We start from the raw sequence: 21,415 nt of genomic DNA, 5'->3' as shown, positions 1-21,415 counted from the left end.
TTTCTTTTTTTTATTCTGCTGCTTTTAGTAGCTATGACATTTCAGGTTCTATTCCTTCTCTCTCCAACTTGAACACTTCTCTTCTTACCGCTGAGCCTCAATTCCAAGCAAGGGAGTAATGCTCAGCTGTTTCCGATTTATTCTTTTAATGGCTCGCTCATGAACTCCTACTCTCTGTATTTGCCCAGAATTAAAATATCTCTGTACTTGTTTTTATGTCCTTAGTTTTCTCCTGCTCTGATCTGGGACAAGGGTTTTCTTGTTCTTCTTTCTCTAACAATTTAATGCAATTTGTTTTCCATCTTTTAGAAATTCCTCCACATATGTTCATTAATGGCACCCTTTTTGTTTCCTAGAGTCACTTAAGGATCTATTTTTCTGTCAAAATATAGTATCAACTATTTCATAACACAATAAGTATAGATTCTAATATAATGAACATCCATGGCGCCCATCACTCAGCTTAAAAAATAGTACGTCACAAATAGCACTGAAGCGCTCCCTGTGCATTGCTCCCTCTCATTTACCTCCCTCCCTTCTCCGCTGGATATGTTTAAATGGACCTGGTACAGGTAAAGAGGTAGGTGAACATGATCAGTTTGCTATGTCAAGCCAATCACCACTGAATTAAAAAATTCAAAACCAAGACTGAAAAGTGTTTGAGAGGACTGTTCTATCTTGACTACTCATTGCTGTAAATCCTAATCCTCTACTGTCTCATGGTGTACATAAAGCATGGCCAACACTGGAACATGTTTCCGTGCATGCAAATTACAATAAAAATTATAAATTCAAATGTAGCTAAGTTCTCTCTCTACTTCTAGTAAATCTCAAACTGAAATCATCAATATTTTTGCAAAATAATAGAAATCTTTAATGCATCATCTCATGCTATTTAGAGCTAATGTTAAATGTTCTCTTCGAAATTAACTTACCGTATAGTATCTCTAGAAACAAAATTTCAAAATTAGGTGTTGAAATGCATGGGAGCGGGGCCGCCAAGTGGCTCAGGTGGGTGGAGCCCCGCTCATGCTCCTAACTTGGAGGTCACTGGTTCCATTCCCACATGGGCCAGTGAGCTGCGCCCTCTACAGCTAAGATTGTGAACAACAGCTCTCCCTGGAAATGGGCTGCTGTGAGCAGTCAGAAGTTGGTGTGAGCTGCCACAGGCTGCAGCAGGCAAGAGTTGCCATAAGCTGCTGTGTGCGGCCGACCAACGACTAGCGATCGACTGCCTCAGTGTGTGTGGGGGGGGGGAGGCGCAAGGCTCATAATACCAGCATGGGCCAGGGAGCTGTGTCCTACTCAACTAGACTGAGAAACAACGGCTTGAACCGGAGTGGGGGTGTGGGGGAGGCGGCAGAAACGGGGGGGGGGGGGAGAAATGCATGAGAGCTTTGATGCTAGAGATAAAGGATTGGGGGTCAATGTTCATTAATTTCAGAAATGAATTTTTAGTGTCTCAAAAATGAGCACTATGAAACCTACACTGTGTAGAGAAATTACAGTTTACTGTAGTAAGGAAGTGAACATACACCCATTGTTCTCAGCAGAACATAACAGAAGACCTCGGGCCGGGGCATGGTTGGGGAATGCAGCTTTGAAGAATGCCCCAGCTCCTCACAGGGAAAACACCCTGGTTGGTGTGACAGTATTCTGTCTGTCCAGGATGAGGTCCTGGCCAAGTCAAGGAAAGTCCTTTAAATGGGGGTTTATCTTTTGACCTCCAACCACATCACCTTGAAATTCTAGCACTATTATACTGTATGGTTGCAAAATGCTACCAGCATCTTTTTGCTACACTGCCCACAGATTATATGCTAGTAATAGGAATTACAGAAATACAATCAATTGCAACTCTGTAATAACCAGCCTACGTTTAAGAAGGACCAATCAGGCCCTAACCCAAATAATTAACCAAATAATGATTGTAGTAGACAGCTCCTTCACCCTGCCCAGCATCTTTCTCTCTTCACCTTGATTTCCTTTTGGGAAACTACCTTTTTTCACCCTAGGCTATCTTAGTAGACTGTCAAAGTCCCCAGAGCCATGGGGCAGGCACAAAATCCTAACTGGGGTAAGGAGACTGGTAGGAATTTGATTCATGAGCACAGTAACATAAGATAGAAAATACAGAAGCTGAGGTATTTTGATGGCAGTGCTCTGTTAGGATTGTTTCTCAATTTCTATAACTTACATTCCTAAGATTATCTGGTTTTCATTCTTCCTAAGGTCCAGTTTTCTCTCAGATTTTTATGAGCTGTCCTCGGTCCTGCTGATAAATTTTGTTTGGCTTGGGATAGCCCCAATGAGTTTCTACTGTTTGCAATCAAAGAAGCCTACTTAATCTATCCATTAAGATCACTGACAGCTATTTCCTTAAATTGGAAAACTATAGCCTTTAACATCTCAAAATGCTTACTGTGGATTATATAAAAGAGTTTTTCAAACTAAACACTGACATTTGTATGAAGAGTTTTTAAACAACCTCAAGTTAACTCCAAATTTCTTTTTAACCCAAAAATTGGTACAGTATTTTTATGAGTGAAATAATACATTTCTGCCAACATAGTAATGAACAAAAAGGCTTTAGTCTCTACCCTTTCAAACTTATTCTGAATAAAAAATAAACATTTAAACACCCACAAGATTAGTCTTCCCAACTTTTGTATATACAAATAAAAATGAAAACTTCAAAATAAAATACTTAATTCTAAGAGAGAAAGAAATCCTAACAACCTGAAAACACTTTGGCCAATTCCTAATTATAGTCACACAAAACTATTTTCTAGGAAAATTGACCAGTGAGACAGTTAAGTTTCTGCTTTCAGCTATGAAGAATTAAACTTAAAACGCATTCAACCTTTCATCTTCTAATGAAAGAAAACCTGCTCTCAAAAACAGTATAAGCATTGTTATGGGAGTCTAGGTCTTAAACGCAAATATGGGCTGAGTTACAGTTTACTTAATAACCTAGCTTAGAAACCTTTGAAAATTACCCATGGAGCGAGCAAAGTATTTACATAAGTTAAGACTTTATCTTAAGATGAAAGGTAACACAGACCCTGAACCTCCTTTAAAAAGAACACTGAAATTAAACCTTTGTCACAACTAGCCAAAAAATGTTCATTCAGAAATGTTTCTTAAATATCAAATTTCTCTTCACAGATGCTATGTCCATTTTCTTCATAGTCTTCTCTTGTTACCACCATATCTTCAAAATCGTCATTCTCTGATATCAATTTTCCACCTTCCCAGGCGTAAGTAATAGGGCTAAAAATAAAGGTAAAATAAATGAACCCAGATGGTTTTATGGAACTGAAACATTAATTAGTAACTAAAGTATGGCAATCTCTACCCAACCTGATTTAACAGAAAATCATTTGAAGTATGAAAATAAGCATCAACTTCATAGAAGTAAAGCAAACTCAGAAAGAACTTTGGTCACAACTACAAGGAAGTGTTCTTTGGATTTTTTCCTAGTGCCCTGGATTTATGGACCTTCTACTTTTAATAAATACAAGGATACAAGCAAAAGACCAAAAATGCCTAAAACAAAACATGTCGTCATAACCAAGTCCAACTTCTGTGTGTGGCAGAGCTATGTCATCTCATTAATTTACACAGCAATTCATGAAACAGCTATTATAACTCCCATTTTATAGATTTGGAAAATGAGGTTCAGAGAGATTAAATCTGGAACTAGCATTTAACCTGGACTGTTTTCACACAGTCTGTGCTTTGCTGCTGTACTTTGTTGCCTTTAATAAATGAGACATTTAGAAAACAGTGCATGATAAAGAGTTACATGGTAGGACATGGACAATAAGTATAATTAGAGCACATTAAACATGTACTTTGGTTTTATCTACAAGCGGTTTATACTTTGTGTTATGACTCAATTCTATTTCTACTGTTCCTCTATCTGCAATTCAGTTTTAAATCTGAAAAATGATTTAAAAAGTTAATACATGTTTTGTATTTATTGAATTTCTAACCTTAGGTGGGGGGAGTGTGTGTGTGTGTGTGTGTGTGTGTAACACACACACACGAGCACTAGATGTGCAATAAAGATTTTGTGAATAAATGAAGAATAAAACTATTTCTGTGGATCCCTTGGCCTGTAACATCTGCACGATTTACATTTAAAATGTAGGATAAAAATCCAATATGCTTCATACTCTAGAGTATATGAACATCAATGCTGCTAAAAATTATTTTAATATCTAATGGTTATTATTTTATCTGATAGCTATAAAACTAAGTAATAGGGCCTTCTATTAACTGCTATAGATTTTGAAAAACTCTATTTTAGCTTTAAAACACAACTCTAAGAGTCAGATATGTAGGGTTTCATATGCAATTCTGCCACTTAAGACTTGGGAGGAGGGGATATTTAGACACATGTTTGGTAAGAGCTCCTGCCTCAAGGTAAAGAGAACTGGATTTTAGTATGGTCACTGCTGTTAACTCACTGTAAGGCCTTTGCCAACTCATGGGCCCTTGTTTCTTTATTTACAAAGTATGAACGTTGAACAGGATAACCTGTAAGCCTTTTTTACAGCTCTGAATTAGGTTGGTGCAAAAGTAATTGCGGTTTTTGAAATTATTTTTAACCTTTTAAACCGCAATTACTTTTGCACCAACCTACCTTAATTTTTTTTTTTTTTTTACCACTAAAGTGGAAATAATGATATCTGCTTTTTCTAGTAAGATGGAGGGGTAACACACTTTTAAATTTAAGAAAGATCTGTAAAGTGTAAAAGGTAGTTAAAATATTTTAAATTATTTTAAAACATTCCAAAACAACTTAGGAATTGACATAACTTAATCTTTTTTTTTTTTTTTCAAATTTTTATTAAGAGTTTATTTGAGCCAAAACTGATGACAATTGCCAGGAAGCAAGATCTCAAATGCTGACATAATTTACCTTAATGGTTCAATTCTTAAATTTCTATACTGGATAGAAACTCTCAAGAAATGATACATCTCAGATAACTCAAGTAGATAATAACCTAATTGCTTTGCCTGTAAAAATCTCTTAGGAATGAGGACTAACTGACTATAGGGAAGTGATCCTACATCAACCGAATGCCCATTATGTACAAACCACTATGGTTGGCACTGCCCATACTTCATCCCATTTCACCCACTGAAATGTAAGGTCTGTCAGTTCAATTTCTGAGAAAAGGAAAATGAGGATTCCAAAGGTGAAATAAACTTGCCAACGTAGTAGAACCAGGTTTTAAACTCAAGTCTGCCTACAGACCACATTATCTATGAAACGACTTCCACGTTTTGTTTCTATATAAGCCAACACTTACTTTTCAGGCAGCACAACAGAAACATCATAATCTGTTGGAGTGAGACATCGAACTTCTGAGTAAACCCGATCCCTAAATCCTGGGAAAAGGGAATTTCCTCCTGTCAAAACAATGTTCTTAAAAAAATGCGGCTGCATTTCTTTAAAAGAAAAAAAAAGGAGAAAGGGAAGAAGAAAAAAGGCATTAGAAAATCTGTTTACTTATCTTTCTGGAATGATAAGGATGAGCACTTAGGTAAAAGCAATTAGGGATTATACCATGCTTCCCTGAAAATAAGACCAGGTCTCATATTTTTTGCTCCAAAAGATGCATTAGGGCGTATTTTCAGGGGATGTCTTATTTTTTCATGTACAACAATCCACATTTATTCAAATACAGTCATGTCATCTTCTTCTGGACCATCGTCATAACTGCGTCCGTCTGGCTAATGATCTTAACAGGGGCTTATTTTCGGGATACGTCTTATTTTCGGGGAAACAGTAGTCATTGGTTCGGAAACTATATAATTTTTCATAACCATATAAATTATAATTTCTAAGATTATGTAATCAGATTATAGTTTAGACAGACACATTAAACAGAAATATGACCTCATAGATCTTTAAAAGAAAGGCAAAAGGGTTGAACTACTCACTACTTATATTACACATGTAAGCTGTACATAAATGAATAACATCCTAGTCGCTGCCATTTAATCATTATAATTGTTCTTCCCTGAAATGGACAGGGTCTTTAGATAGGCTGAGATTCTGAGCTAGTGTAAAAATGAAAAGGAGGTCCTTTATGACTTTTTAACTTGGGAGTCCAAATTTCCATGTTATCTCATTGAGACAGATATTTATGTAAGCACTATGCAATATTTACATTTGATAGGGGTAAATACTCATAATCTATAATAATATTTAAAGAAAATGTTCTATACTCATTAATTACGTGAGGGCAAACATTAAGTGCCATATGGTTAGCCAGTATTAAAAGCCTACTAAGCACCACAGGGAAATTTATTAGTACAATAATTAGGTACTGGCCATCCCACATAATGCTTCTGTTCACAAAACAAGAAACAAGTTCCCTTATATAGACATTGAGTGTCATGACATTAAGGCAGTTTAGGACAATATGTTATATACCCCATGACTGTAAAATGTGAAATTAGTATGAAATATTAATATTAAATTAGTTGTGAAATAATTATATTAGGGTGATAGCATTATGTGACTTTTTTTTCATTCTTTTTTTTCAATGGGAGGATAAGATATTTCATGTGCTACATTTTATCCAACGCCTAGACTGTCCCTTATTAACTAGGAAGACACTGAACATAATTTAGTTAAATGTTTCAGGAGAACCTAGACATCACTGGGAAGAGCCATACTTCAATCTCATTAAAATTAACTTTCTATAGATGAATCCAAATACAAGAGAAAGAACAAATGAATCCCATCAACAGCTAAAAACCACTAAATTGCTAAGTATAAATTTCTATTCTGTGAAAATTTGTTAAATTAAAACATTTTCTAAAATGGATATGGCAATTTAATACTCATGGAGAGATGAATTTATTCAAGTTTAAGTGGACCACAATGACCTCCTATATCAAATTTATAATCTAGGACCAATAAATTAAGAATTATTCAAGTACATTATTGGATCTGGAAATCTCCACAAATAAAAGACTTGCCATTTGCTGAAATTATTTAAAGAAACACATGACTTCTCTAGGGTTCAGAGAGCTTATGATATTTTAAAACTACCATTACTACTCAATATTTTACCTATGTACCTTCAGGTAAGTTCTGAATTGAATAGACAATAGCTTCTGGAATTCCCATTTCTTGAATGCCTATATCAGAAGGATTAAAGAGTATTTCTGGAACAGCAAATCTCTCATTGGCCAGACGAAGAATTTGTTCCCCAGATTTATATTTTCCACTTAACACCATCTCTTCTCTTGGCTTAAAGAAAAATAAGATAAAATGTTTAAGCTACATTATCTAGCTCACATAACTGATAACATTTAGTAATATGTAATACTAATATATTAACCATGTTCTTGGAAGTTTCGCGATGCTCAGTTAGAAAAAAATGTGGCCTTCTCTCCTGTTGCCTAAACTATTAAAATAAATAATTACTGACTCTAATATACTATTCCCCTGGAGATAATCTGGCCTCATTCCACACATTTTAACACAGAAAGGAGAACTGAGGAGTGGGAACTTCATAATCTACCTATAACAGTAGACTGATTCCAGATACAATCTCTACTTGAAAATTGATTTCTAAATGATTTAGGCATTGGGCATTATCACTGAAATTCTCTTTTTTTTCCCTGCTAACCCACCCATCTGTGAGCGACATTCCTGATGGGGCCAGAAAAAATAATAATCTGCAGCATCCTACATCATTAAAATAATGATCTCTCTCAATTTTACTAAGAATCATCAGCTCTTCTAGATTCAGTTATAGACACTCACTTCATTTGATTCATATCATGCAATTTTCCTCCCATATCAGAGTATATCCCAATCCTTCATATAAGTATAAAAAATACTTAAAATATATGAAAAGGAATATTAGTAACTTATTAAAGAGTAATGTATATAAAAATTACTACAGATTCTTTAATATAATCAGTCATCTCTCTGTTCAGATTTCAGCCTCCTCAGAGAGGCTTTTTCTGACTCCCAAATAAAGGTCCCTCCATTCCTCTCTACTATCACCCTGTATTATCCTTCATAGTCTATATTGTATGCCACCACATATCCATTACGTAGCATAGCATAGTATTGGTACACAGTAAGTATACAATAAGCTCTTGAACAATGGCATGTAAGCCAACGATGTTTTTGCTATCATTTGGAAATTCCATGTTCGAAACTTTATTTTTAAATAAAAATATCCTTAAAATTAAACAATATTCACAATACTCTAGGAAGAACTATGAATCACTTTTAACTCAATTAAACTACTATTACACTAGCAAAGAATATTATTCCTTCACAGATAAAGTATTCTTTCTCAGGTAGAATGAAAAATATTTCCTATAATTTTATAAATTCATTGAAAAGTGATACTGGCTTGAGTTGAAAGGACAGAACTCATTTTGTCAACACTCAGAATAACCTGAGACAAATGCAGACTTGGAGGTCAGTTGCCAAAAATTAGAGGTTATCTAGTCCATAGCTCTGATTTTATAGAAGAGGGTCATGCAACTTACCCAAGATCAAATATCTAACTAGGGAAAAGAGCTAGAACTAGATATCCTTATTGAATGTTAGCTCTAAAGCAGGGGTGTCCAAACTGCGGCCTGCGGGCCAACTGCGGCCTGCAATCCATTTTTAATTGGCCCGCAGCAAATTCCAAAAATATATTTCGTTTACTTAAATAAACCAGGTGAGGCAATACGTACTTCACCTTGAGTGAGTGGCCTGGCTGTTTGTGTATTTTACCATATATGGCCCTTGATAAAAACAGTTGAAAAAAGTTTGGACACCTCTGCTCTAAAGCCATTAACTGTTAATACGTAATCTGGAACTACAAATAGTTGGCTTTTAAGACTGCAATTCCAAAAAGGTTTTTGTTTTAGACAGAGAAAAATGATAGAATTTATAAAGGCTTCTGGGAGTTGCTATTTTGGTCAGTGTGGGCCATGGGTACTATGCAGCCGTCATAAATTTCATTCTGATACCATGAAAGAAAGGATCAGTTTAAATTACAATGGCTCTGCAGAACGTGGTAGTCATTAATCATGAAGGCTATTTTCTCAATTCAGGTCAGTCAAGTGCCTTATACTTTATATTTTCTGATAAGAGATAAAACGAGAATTTCTATGCGTTGTAATCAGTGACAATATTATAGACCTTACTGTTATTGTTACTATCATTATTAGAAAATCAAGTCTATAACTTTTTCCTAGGTATTTAAAAATATTCTTGGACAAACTATCAAGGTCCAAATGTTAACAATATTCAACGTATAAAGGCTCTCAAACAAATATAATTATTTTTCATTGTATATATTGTTTTTCTAATTTCATAAATATTTATCAGCCGTTATCAAAGTTGTTATGTTATTAGGCAACAATGAAAACAAGTTAATCACGCATTAAATTCAAAATAATACATCTTAGGAGTAATCTTAACATGAACAAAATATAACTTTCTAAATTTTAAAAATTATTAAAATATGCGTGATTTAACTAACATGCATTGTGAATAAAGTATAAATGTTAACATTAATTGACAACGAAAGGTTAAACCATTATTTCTGGAACAGACATTCGATGTAACATTCCATCGTCTGGCAAAAGTCCAGTCCAACTGACTCTGTCCACTCAACCGATATCAAAGTGTACAAGTAACAAGTCTATACTGCGTTAAAGAAGCACCGTCCACAAGAAGATTCTGATCACAAGACCAAAGGCCCATAAAAGAAATGCAAACAAAATAATGTGGCTTCTGTCTTTTTTCTCCAAAGATAATGAGTAAAACAATGACCAAGCGGAATAACCACACCTATACGCAGGCTCAGTAGATAAGGTGCAGGTTTGAAAAAACAAGGCTTATGATTTGGCAAGGAGGAAACTGGCAGTTTAGTCGATAATGTCCAATAAACTGACAGGTTGTCATTTGCAGGGTAGGAGAGAACTACATTTTAAAAAAGAGAAAGATTTCCTAACCCAGTTGACAGTCCAACCATCTAAAGGCGACTTTTTCTTTTTTTAAGATTAAGCCTAAATTTTCAAACTCAGGCACTAAGTACTTCCAAGGACAGGAACTGAGAACATGAATACTGATTGTTCTTCAAGTGGCCAGCTGATTCCAATGACCAGTCAGGCTTGGAGAAATTGGGAATCACTAGACTTTCCTCAAGGTCCACCCCTGTAGAAATATGGATTACTTTACATCCACCATTAACTCTACAGAGTGCTATAAACTGGTGTTTTACATCACTGGAGTGTTTTAATCAGCTATAATATGTAAGGATGATCAAATGTGCTTAATGAGAAAGCAGTTTGACGTCCATCTGTTTGGAGCAGTTTTCCTTGTCGTATAAAGACAAAAACACATTCTATAACCTATGTAGGACTTGGGCTTCAAGTTTCCCTAGTTTATGTCCTCCAGGCAACCTAATCCCATAATCTGTCCCAATTCCCTCCTCTAAAAGACAGCCCCGGTACTTCCACAGGGATCTATTTCTAAGGACACTGCAGGATGATTTCAATTTTATAAGACATCGGGTAGCCTACTCTGAATTCCGATTTGTATTTCACCTCAATAATCTGGCCAAAATTTTTTTTTTCACATTTCAGGCATACAAAGCAGTATAATTATATAAAACCCACGTCATCTATCAACCAGTTTAATGCAGCTTTACAGATAAAGTAACACTCCCCTTTTTAAATTGGTGTTATCATTCATATATATATATACAGTTTTATACTGTTATTTCATACTTATATTCTTATATACTTATATGTATTTCATACATACATATATTCCTAAACATAATTTATTCTACATAGCCTGAAACTGTATATATCCTTCTAAAACTTGCTTTTAAACATTATTATGTTTTAAATGTTTTAGACAGAAACATGTTTCTGAGACTTATCCATGGTGATCACGTAGCTCTACTTCATTTTCACTACTGCTTATTTTATAATATGAATATACAAGTTTATTTATTCTTCCATTAGTGGATATTTAGGCTTTTCCCAATTTTTTCACTCTTTTAAAGTATACTGCAATGAAAATTACCATAAATGTCTCCTTGTGCAAATATACTTCCATTTCTTACCAAAGATTTTTAACGTTCTCATCAAGCCAGTAACTAGAAGGGCAAATTTCACGTTTATCTAAACACAGAACTGATAGTTTACCTGAGCTGATCAAACATAAGGAGAAATTACTTTATTTTGACATCCAAGATAAAATACTTCTCAACATTTTGAAAGTGCATTGGATGTTGCCCTTTGCAACTAGAATCTGATCATATCAGACCAACCATGGGTATAATTCAGCCCCGGGTCAGCTGTATCAGTAATATTCACAACAGGCAGATAACCAACTTCTAACTGGATTTAAACTAATTCTTAAGTAACCCAGCAAACGGTTAACCGTAACATAGGTAATAATACTGTTTATCTCCAGATCTGTCCATGTGCTATCATTTGACTAACAGTTCTTTTTCTAAATAACTTTAGTGAGATACTTGTATTTATTAATCATTTATGCACTTGTGCCTGGAGAAATGGCCACCTGGAGGGCAGTAGTCAATACTGTAACTCTGTAAGACCGCCAATCCCAGCTGCATGCTTTTCAAATCGGACTGAAGTGGTCACTTGAAGAAATACCATTGAGGATTTTTCTAATTACCTTACAAAAGCCCTTTTTAATCGTACTAAAGTCAGGCAAAACATAATCTATCATTACTGTATTTTCTTCTCCTTTTAACCTGAAAAACAAAATAGAGACATGAAATACATTAACGTGTAACATTATCCAAGAATCAACTTCCCAATTCTTAGATTACCATTATACATACTTGGCAATATCCATATCTCTATAAAAATCCTGAGACACATAGCATACATCTTCTTTTACTTGATTAATCACGTGTGTTTCATCCATAACATGTAGCTGCCTAAAGAGAAATAAAAGTTATAACATTTAAAATGGAAAAATTTAAATGTAACTTACAATTATCATTGAAAACATTTTTTCTGGAATTAAATTTTTGGGTAACTAATTTTTTTAAATGAATTCTTGAATGTATAAAATATTTGTTATTTTATGGAATATTCATGTCCATTATCTTATGTAATCTACACATTATCCCTCTGAGGGCAAGTATTAGTTTAGTTTGCAGGAGTAAATTGAAAACAGGTCTTAAGTGGTAAGGTTTATCCAATTAAGGAGCAAAGTTTTTCCTCTAACCATTCTGAATAGAATCTTGCCTTAACTCTTTGCTCTTTCTTTTCTGATTATATAAGTATTAAGAGTCAGCACACAGTACCTGGCACAAAGTAGATGCTTAACAAATATTTGATGAGTGAATCAAAGAAAACACAAACTTAATGTAAAGATTTTTAAAAAACAAAAATGTGAGGTTATTTCCTTTGAATATTTTTCTCTGCACTTAGATTATGTACGTGTTTTCTTTTTACGTTTCAGACTAAACATTATCTCATGAACATTTTCTTATGCTATTACATAGTCTTTAAAAATGACTCTTTACTGCCCTGTAATATTCAGAGGGGTCTATTAAAATATATTTATCAATATTCCTAATGTTGGAAGTTTATAATAGGGAGGAAAAATACTTTTGTGTTTATAAACATGGACTTTGGAGTCAGAGACTGAGGTTTAATTGCGACTTAGCCAACTTACTTTACCTCTTTGGAACTCAGTATCTTCAATCTCTAAAATCACAGTAAGATCACCAACTTAACATAACTATAATAATACATTTAAAGTGTTTAACATAGTCCCTGTACTCAATAAATAAAAAACATTATTATTGCTTCTATCTTTTTTCTTTTGTTATATCTTCATATATACCATATTCCACTTTCTATTAGGTGCACAATAGTGCCAATAAGAAGAAAAATGCTAATTAAACTATGACAGTTCTAAGTTACCAATGATTGGAAGATTCATCACAATTTCAGATGTTAAAATGTAAAAAAGTACAACTCAGAATCAATGAAATATAGGTGTTTGTATCTATATCTCTGGTTATCTCATTATTTATTCATACTCTAGGACACAGAATATGAAATATCTTTAGTCTTTTGGTATACTGCCAAATCATTTACCAGAAAAGTTTTTTCAAGTTATGCTTTGATCAGCAGCAAACAAGAGTGTCCATATCACAAATCTACAACGTCATCTTTTGAAAATAATTCTATTAATCTGGATTGTAAAAAATGGTATTTTAATTTGCATTTCTTTACTAAGTGCCATGAGAAAGAGGAATTCTTACGTTTTGTTAATTCATGTATCCCAACCTGCTAAACAAATGCTTAATATTTGAATTGAATCTAATTACTATAGATGTTTAACATTTTTTATGTCCTAGAATTACCCATATTTGTCCTTTGACTGCATGTAACTCTCTAATGATTATCTTTGCTACTGAGCACTTGTTTTCTGAGAATTATCTAACCATTTTATACCAGGGTAGTGTCTAATAAATTATTTTTTCAAGTTTATATTTACTTTTGTGTTGTTTACAAAGGCTTTTGACATACATAAGGTTTAAATTTTTTATGTACTTAAGCACAAAGGCTGGCAAAATCTATCTTGTTGGCAGTTAGTCGTTTTTCCAGACTAACAAGGAACAAAAGGGAAGTTAGAGTGATGGTAATATTCTGCTTGAATTGTGTCCTGGTTACTTGGGTATATTCACTGAGTTGTACACTCAAAGACTGTCAATTTTTCTGTACATACATATGTATATATATATACACACACACACATATAATGTTTTACTTCAATAAAACTTTATTTTTTAACATGTTGTATGTAGGAAAAATATATCCTTTATTATTTCTGCTATTGTTTTTATGCTTAGCCAACTCAGTTAAATATTTTCTTGTTGTGGTTTTCTTTTTATATGTAAGTCTTAAATTCACTTGAACTTTAGTGTATGAGGCAAAGTAAAATTTTAATTTTTCTACAAAGAGCGAACTTTCCCTGTATTCTTTCCTGAATAATTAACACCCTCCTCACTGGCTTCTGATGCTTTCTTTAGTATATACTGTTATTTTTCTTTAAAATATAATGTTTGATTCAGGATTAACTATTCAGTTTCACTGATCAGTGAATCTGCATACAAGTATCACCTTAATTTAATTACTACAATTTAAAAACGTTTTATCATCTACTACAGAAAGTCTCCTTTCACTATTATTCTTTTCCGTACATATTTCTAGGTATTCTTTCCAGCTTATTCTCTTCAAGTTCAACTTCAACACCCTTGCTTTTCAAAATATATAAAGTATTTTCCATTCAGCACGAAGGAATGATTAAGTGTACAGGCTCTGGAGTCAAACTGCCTGGGTTTTGGTTAATGTCCTCATCTGTCTCAACCTTCCAATTTGCTGCTTCCAATCTAAGAAATATCCAGTACACAGGGCTCTGTATACCATTCTTGCAACTTCCTGAGTCTATAAATATGTCAGAATAAAAAGTTTTTTAAAAATGTACTAGAGCTGGGGGGATGACTCGAGATAATGGGAGTGGGTTTCTTTGGAGATAATGAAAATGTTCTAAAATTGATTGTGATAATAGATGCATATACTAAAAACCAATGAAACTGTACACTCTAAACGGATGATTTGCACAGTATGTGAATTACATCTCAATAAAACTGATAAAAAAAAGTAATGTTATAACTGACAGAAGAAAGAGGTCAAGGAGGGAGGACAGGCAGAAATAAATGAAGATTCACTCAGTTTCTCACGTAACATAGAGGGAGCTAGGAAATATGGACAGTATTATACCGGCCAAAGTTAATTTAGCAAGAAATTGAGATTTAAGAATTCTACTTACGTTTTTAAACACAGAAAATTTAAAATAATAGCATAAATAAAATTTTAGAGGCAGGAAAAAAGTTAGAAGGTGGAAAAGTATACTAATTTCTCATTTTAAAATAGTGGACAAATAATATTGGTTATTCTAGAATCAAAAATATCAATATGTTACTAAGGTTTATAGAAATTAAAAAATAAAGATAACGTTCAAATAGTATATTGCCATAAGAAATGGAAAGAGAAGGCAGAGATTTATTTTCCTTTTAGATCCTTATTTCCTTACACACATTTTTAATTTGCGCTACAATTCACATGTACAACATTTATAATTTTATAATACTATCAATATATTAACTCCCTAGAATTTGGAAATTTCTTTTTGGTAGACACTACCATTTTATTTCTAAACACCTTTTCAATTTGAATATCATTTGGGTTTATATGTGCTATGTAGCTTTATGAATAGTAACAGAATTACCACCTAAAGTTACAATTAAAGATGAGAAAAAATTTAAATTGCTTGAAAAAGTTCATTGCCAGCACCATATACTCCGAAAGAATCACAGCTAAGTATTACCTGTAAGATATGATCTCCTTTAGATGATTGGTTAATAGTTTTCCTCCCACATTTATCCTAAAAATGGAGAATGGAAATTTGGTTCAGTTTATTACACATTTTCCAGTTTTATCCTAAGAAAAAACATGAAAATTAAATGCAACTCACCGAATAATTGCTTCTTTTTTCTTTTTACTTCTACAATAAGGAACTATATGTGTAAAGGAATATCCACTATCTACAATGATACAGCATAATTCGGAAGGATTATCTCGAAAATATCTATGTGCACTGAGAGCCCCAGCTATTAAAAAAAAAGATAAAGAAAAAAATTAAATGAAAGTATATTTAATTTACAGCAATAAAGGTAGCAAACTAAGGCAAGCGCAACAAAACTTTATAAGAAAAATGTTAATTATACGCATATGCATAATTCTGTCAAGTTCTTGGCAGTACTTAAACTTTAAAACGTCGCTGTTGTGGTAAATATAAATTTGTGCTCAAATTTTTAAGGTAAATATTAATTTCATAGCTTATAATTATTTTAACAGCAGATAATTTTATTGAGTATTTATTACATGCTGGGCACTATTCTAAACTCCATGAGTATGTGTGCTTTAATCCTCAGAACAATCCCATTTTACAGAAACTGAAGCACAGAGAAGTTAAAGAATGTGCCCAAAACCACACAATTAGAAAGTAACAGAGCCAGGATTCAAATTTAGGCAGTGTGACTCTAGGTCAGGGCTTCTCAACCTTATAATTATTGACATTTTGGGCCAGATAATTCCTTCTTTTTGGGCTTGCCTGTGCATCGTAAGATGTTTAGCAGCATGTATGTCCTCTACCCACTAGATGACAGTAGCACCCTTACAACTGTGACAACCAAAAACGTCTCCAGACATTGCCAAAAGTCCCCCCAGGAGCAAAACCACCCTTGGTTGAGAACACTGTTCTAGGATTGTGCTCTTAACTATTGTAATACATTGTTGCTCATATAGACTTAAATTCCTCAAGCTAAATATCTGAATACTTTCATTGTACAGCCATGTAATGTAATTCTAACCTTTAATAAACTTACTTCTGAATGATACTTACAGATTCTTTTTCTTGCTGTTGGCAGCCTGAACTATTAACATTATTTCAATAAATAATAACAATAGCGAACACATCAGTCACAGAAAAGAACTACCTCAGAAACAATAATGCTTAAGAGATTAGAAATATGTGGTTAGTAACTTCATTAGGGAGAAATATCATATTAGTAAAAAGATAAAGTGAGAGAAATCTCTAAGGGTTCATCTAGTTTTAAATTCCATGTTTTATTTCCTTCAACTCTAAAAGAATGTCACCCAATATTCTTGGATTTTAACTGTTTCTTTATCCTATTCATATCCATAGTCACATAACTCAATTTCAATCAAAACTTTTAACTCACCATTCACTCTTAATACTGCTTGGAACTGGTATTCTTCAAATAAGATTTCATTCATTGACTCTTGAATTGAAGTGAAATTAAAATATGGTTCTGTGATAATAATATTAGTATCTAAAAAATCAACCTATGAGAAAAAAATCCCACAAGTTTTATAACTTTGTGATTATAATTATGAACACTTGTTTTACGTACATAAACAAACTTATTTAACTCTCAGAATAATCCAATCACAACAGGAGACAGGTCTGATGATACCCATTTTACAGGTAAGCAAACTGAAGGACAGAAGAACTGAGTAAGTTACCAAAATTCATAAAACTAGTTAGTAACACAGCTAGGATTTGAACCCTGGGGTCTGGTTACAGAATTCATGCAGTTTAACTATTATTCAATTTTAACTCTCTTAATGGTAGCATTAATAAAATGGTACTATCAAATTGTTTAAAGATAATTATGCAAAAGTAATGAATGATATAACTACAAGCATTGGGGCTGTTGTCATTTCGTTTTTAAAAGTTAAAAGGCAAGAAGCTTGAGGATATTTAATGTTTACATAATTCTCTCTCACACATTAAGAAGCATTAAAATTTGCACATTCTCTCAGTATATCTAAAATCACACAACAGACATTGAAGTACAAACATATTATAATATTCATACATTCAGATATGCAGGCAAAAATATTTTATTCTGAAAATAAAAATGAGACATTGAATTGTTCTAATAATAGAAATCTGAAGTAAAAGTTTAATCTTGAATTACATACAGACTATCTTTTCTCAATCCCAAATTTCACTTCAAAATGGAAATTCTATTCACTTGGATTTATTTAGTATTTTGAAAATCACAGCTAAGCTCAGTATATGAAGTGACGTAAATACATACCTGAAACATATTTAGAAGTTTATCACTCTTAAAATGTAACTTCTAATTTTTCATTTGAATAAAACATGGAAATAGAAATTTGAATACATACTCCAATTTGTTACCTGATACATTTCTTTTCCAAAAAGGTAATCCCAAACTTGTCTTTGAACATCCCAATTCACCAAGTAACCCTAAAACAAGTTGTTACAAATTTAGTTATTAAAAGTATTTGAACAATTTAAAAAAATCATGTTAATATATCCTAAATCACTGACTCTGTCTCTTTATGGTAACTTTCACCAGTCTAATGCTATTTGAATTTCAAACCAATTGTTTTCTTCCTTTTAAAAGTTCAAAGAATTACAAATTAACAACAACCAAAATGTCAAAGGAACAAAAGACACCAGTATGGGGAGATGCCTCTCTATATTTATTTTCTTTAATGTATTTATCTCATTTAGCTTTAACACAAACAAGTAAAATTCAGTACTCATACCCACAATCAGTAACTAAATCATGGTCATTTATTTTTAACAAGACAATGTCAAGTTTTGGTTTTAATAAGATCTTATTTAAAATTTAAAATAACCTTTTCTTAAAGATCTACAAATATTTCCATACATACAAAATCTTATACATAAATTTTAAAATTATCTTTAAATTTAGGTCTATAATGCTAGAAATGATACGTAATTGAATTACCTTCTGAAAAGGAAGGATGTAAAAGAGTCCAGAAGGGTCCTTTATTTCATCAATCTGGTTAGCAGTAAAAGTTTTAAGACGTGCTGTTTTTGACCTGAACTGACAGTTAGGAATAACCCTAGAAACAAAGAAACAAACAATACAAAAAATAACATAACTAACTACTTAGTTGCTAAAAATATGTTTACTTAACTACCACCTTGGATGCCAAAAAATATCCAAAACCAGTGTTTCTCATTCTGTCTTCAAATAATTTTTAAAAAGCCTTTTTTTTTTTTAAAGGTTCTAGTATGCACGAGGTTCTATACTAGACCCTTTATCTTTCTCAAATAATCTTCAAGAAATCTTTACAGGTGGGTATTGGTTCTGCCACCACACAGATTAGAGTGGAACTTAGATAAAGTTTCTGGTCTTTCTAGCTTTAATTTGGAAATTCTTTTTTTAAAGATCTTTGTTAAAATATAGCTAACAGACAATATTATATTAGTTACAGGTATACACCATAGTTATTCAACATTTATATACCTAAAGATAAATGATCACCATGATAAATCCAGCAACCATTTGACACCATACCATGCTATCACAATATTATTGACTATATTCCCTACGCTGTATATTACATCTCCATGACTTACTTATTTTATACCTGGAAATTTGAACCTCTTATTTCCTTTTACCCTTCCCCTCCTTTTTAAATTTTTCAATTACAGTTGACGTTCATTATTTTATATTAATTTCAGGTGTACAACATAGTGGTTTGACCAATTCAGAAATTCTTAATACCATTCTGGTAAAAAAAAAAAAAATCACAAGTTCAAAATTCTGGCCATAAAATTAAGTTTCCATTAAGTCAAAGATTTGCAATCAGCAAGATGCTATAGGATACAGAAGTAGGAAGTAGTTTTAAATATGGTTGCTGTCCACCAAGAACTCACAATCTGTTTAGGAAGACAAACTACAGCTATTATCAATCATACTATACAAGTGTACGTTTGTGGAGAGAGATAGGGTGGGGAGAAAGTATATGGATTTAATACTGTTCAAAACTATTTTGTACATGCTTAATTTACTATGTTGTCATTTTTTCTATGTTTAAATACTCTTTGAGGACATGACTTTAAAAAGTGCATTGTAGTCTCTTATGATTGTATCATAATTTTAAGCAATTTGGTATTCTTGATTATTTAGCTTACTTCCTTTTTTTTTCTTTTTGCTACCATACACAATGTTTATAAATAATAGAGAGCTTCCCGTATTTACTCTTATGAAGCAACTTATTTCTTAGGTGACTGATAATAGAACTGCTGTGTCAAAGGATAACAACAATATACATTGATAAATGTTTTCTAGAAGACTAACAATTTACATTCCTAAGCAGTTCGACTGTCCTCTTAAAAAAAGAAGAGAGGAAAGAAAAGGAAAAAGTTCTCTGTGAATGTTAAGAAAAGCGTTTCTTTAAATTTGCTTATTCTTTATGCAAACATCTGTTTTATGAACGCTATTGTAGCATTTCTTTAATTGACTCTATAATCAACCACGTCAGCCAATGAGCACTTCGAAGGGCTTAGGCACAAGAATTCAAAGTCTCCAGCCACTAAGACAGTGGTTTTTACATTTGGCGGAGGGGTGGGTGGTTGGGGGAGGGGAGTGTCAAGGAACCCTCTCAGGATCTGATGAAAGCTATAATCGCATCTCTAACAAAACGTATATACAAACAAAATGTTGTCCACGATTCCTGAGGATTCATTAACTTTGTGTACAGACCTCTTTGTGAGGAACCGCTTCTCTAGATGCCTATTTTCCTGAGCAATTTCCTGTTACAAAACGAAACACACGTGCCACTTCCGGGGCCGCGAACCCCAAAATTAACCCCAACCACCTAGCTCCAACAAGAGCATCCCTTTGGCTTAGGTTGCGACCGCGTGGGGGCGTCTGCAGTTTACTGACGTCCCTAGATGAAGCGTAGATGTGAAACTACTAGGCGTCTATGCCTTATCCTTCGGAGAAAACGAACACTTACGATACATTTTCATGGCTGTAACCGATTTTGGCGTTGTAGGCTCCGTTATCCAGCACTAAGGTCGTCATTTTAGCACGAATCACACCGTCTTAGCGTTCTCTTTCCGACACTTCTGCTCACAATTTTTCCGGCACTCTATGGTTTGCATGGGCGGAGCTTAAGAACGCGCTTCCGGTCTCCCTTAGCAACGGCAGACGCCGGAAGCCAGAGAATGCGCAGCCGCCTGGCCTGTCCGCGAGAGTCGTGCTGTGCTTCCAAGCCTAAGTCGTTTACGTCGTGGTGAGATCCTAGAGTAGTAGTACTCTTTCACCCATTGCGTATTTGTCCTTTACTTCACATAATGACTCGCTCCTGCAACTTTCTTCTAACCTCTGCAGCGAACCTGGGTGTGTGTGTGTGTGTGTGTGTGTGTGTGTATGTGTGTTCGAAGTATTGGTCAGACAGTGACAATTATGGAGAATAAAGTGCAAATCCAAAGGCAGCATGGTATTGAACATGGGGTCTCTTCAGCCTCATTCCCTGCCATTGCTCATCCTGCTGTAGGATCCCACCATCCTTAATTACAAACATGCTGTTCTGTCAACCGCCTTGCTTTTTTTCCTCACTCTCACACTTTTCCCCTGTCTACTTGTGCTTCAAGACAGAGCTCTGTTATCTTACCTAAAAAGGCTTCTCGACATTTAACACACTTCCTCTCGTTCCCCTTCATAAAATTAGGTGCTCCTGTGTGTTGCTGTAATGTTCTGGGCTCACTCCCGTGTATCGTAATGGTCAAGAGAATGAATTCTGGATTGGAATCCGGACTCTGCTACAAAATGTCTGTGTAATCTTGGGCGATGAAGATGATAGTGATTAATACACAGTCGGCGCTTAATGTGTGTGGGTAAACAGTTCTAAGAGATTTACATGTGTTAAGTAATTTAGTCATTACAATTCGTGAAGTAATTATTACTGAAATCAAAGAGAT

At 33.7% G+C, this 21,415-nt stretch overlaps 1 protein-coding gene across 1 annotated transcript; it reads right to left on the bottom strand.

Annotated features, from left to right (window-relative positions):
• ACTR6 (actin related protein 6) lies at positions 1 to 20,608 on the bottom strand. Its single transcript, XM_019732202.2, has 11 exons — positions 20,449 to 20,608; positions 18,426 to 18,543; positions 17,846 to 17,914; positions 16,857 to 16,980; positions 15,587 to 15,722; positions 15,440 to 15,496; positions 11,871 to 11,969; positions 11,702 to 11,780; positions 7,108 to 7,279; positions 5,325 to 5,463; positions 1 to 3,273 (listed from the first exon to the last, which is right to left on the bottom strand). The coding sequence occupies exons 1-11, from the start codon at positions 20,514 to 20,516 to the stop codon at positions 3,144 to 3,146; spliced, it is 1,191 nt and encodes a 396-aa protein (XP_019587761.2). The 5' UTR covers positions 20,517 to 20,608; the 3' UTR covers positions 1 to 3,143.
• Between the last annotated feature and the right edge of the window lie 807 nt (positions 20,609 to 21,415).

The sequence above is a fragment of the Rhinolophus sinicus genome, linkage group LG02 (assembly GCF_036562045.2).
Source record: "Rhinolophus sinicus isolate RSC01 linkage group LG02, ASM3656204v1, whole genome shotgun sequence".
In the NCBI taxonomy this organism is placed as follows: domain Eukaryota; kingdom Metazoa; phylum Chordata; class Mammalia; order Chiroptera; family Rhinolophidae; genus Rhinolophus; species Rhinolophus sinicus.
The sequence above is the reverse complement of the archived record's forward strand: the minus strand, read 5'-3'. Positions and strand labels throughout refer to the sequence as shown.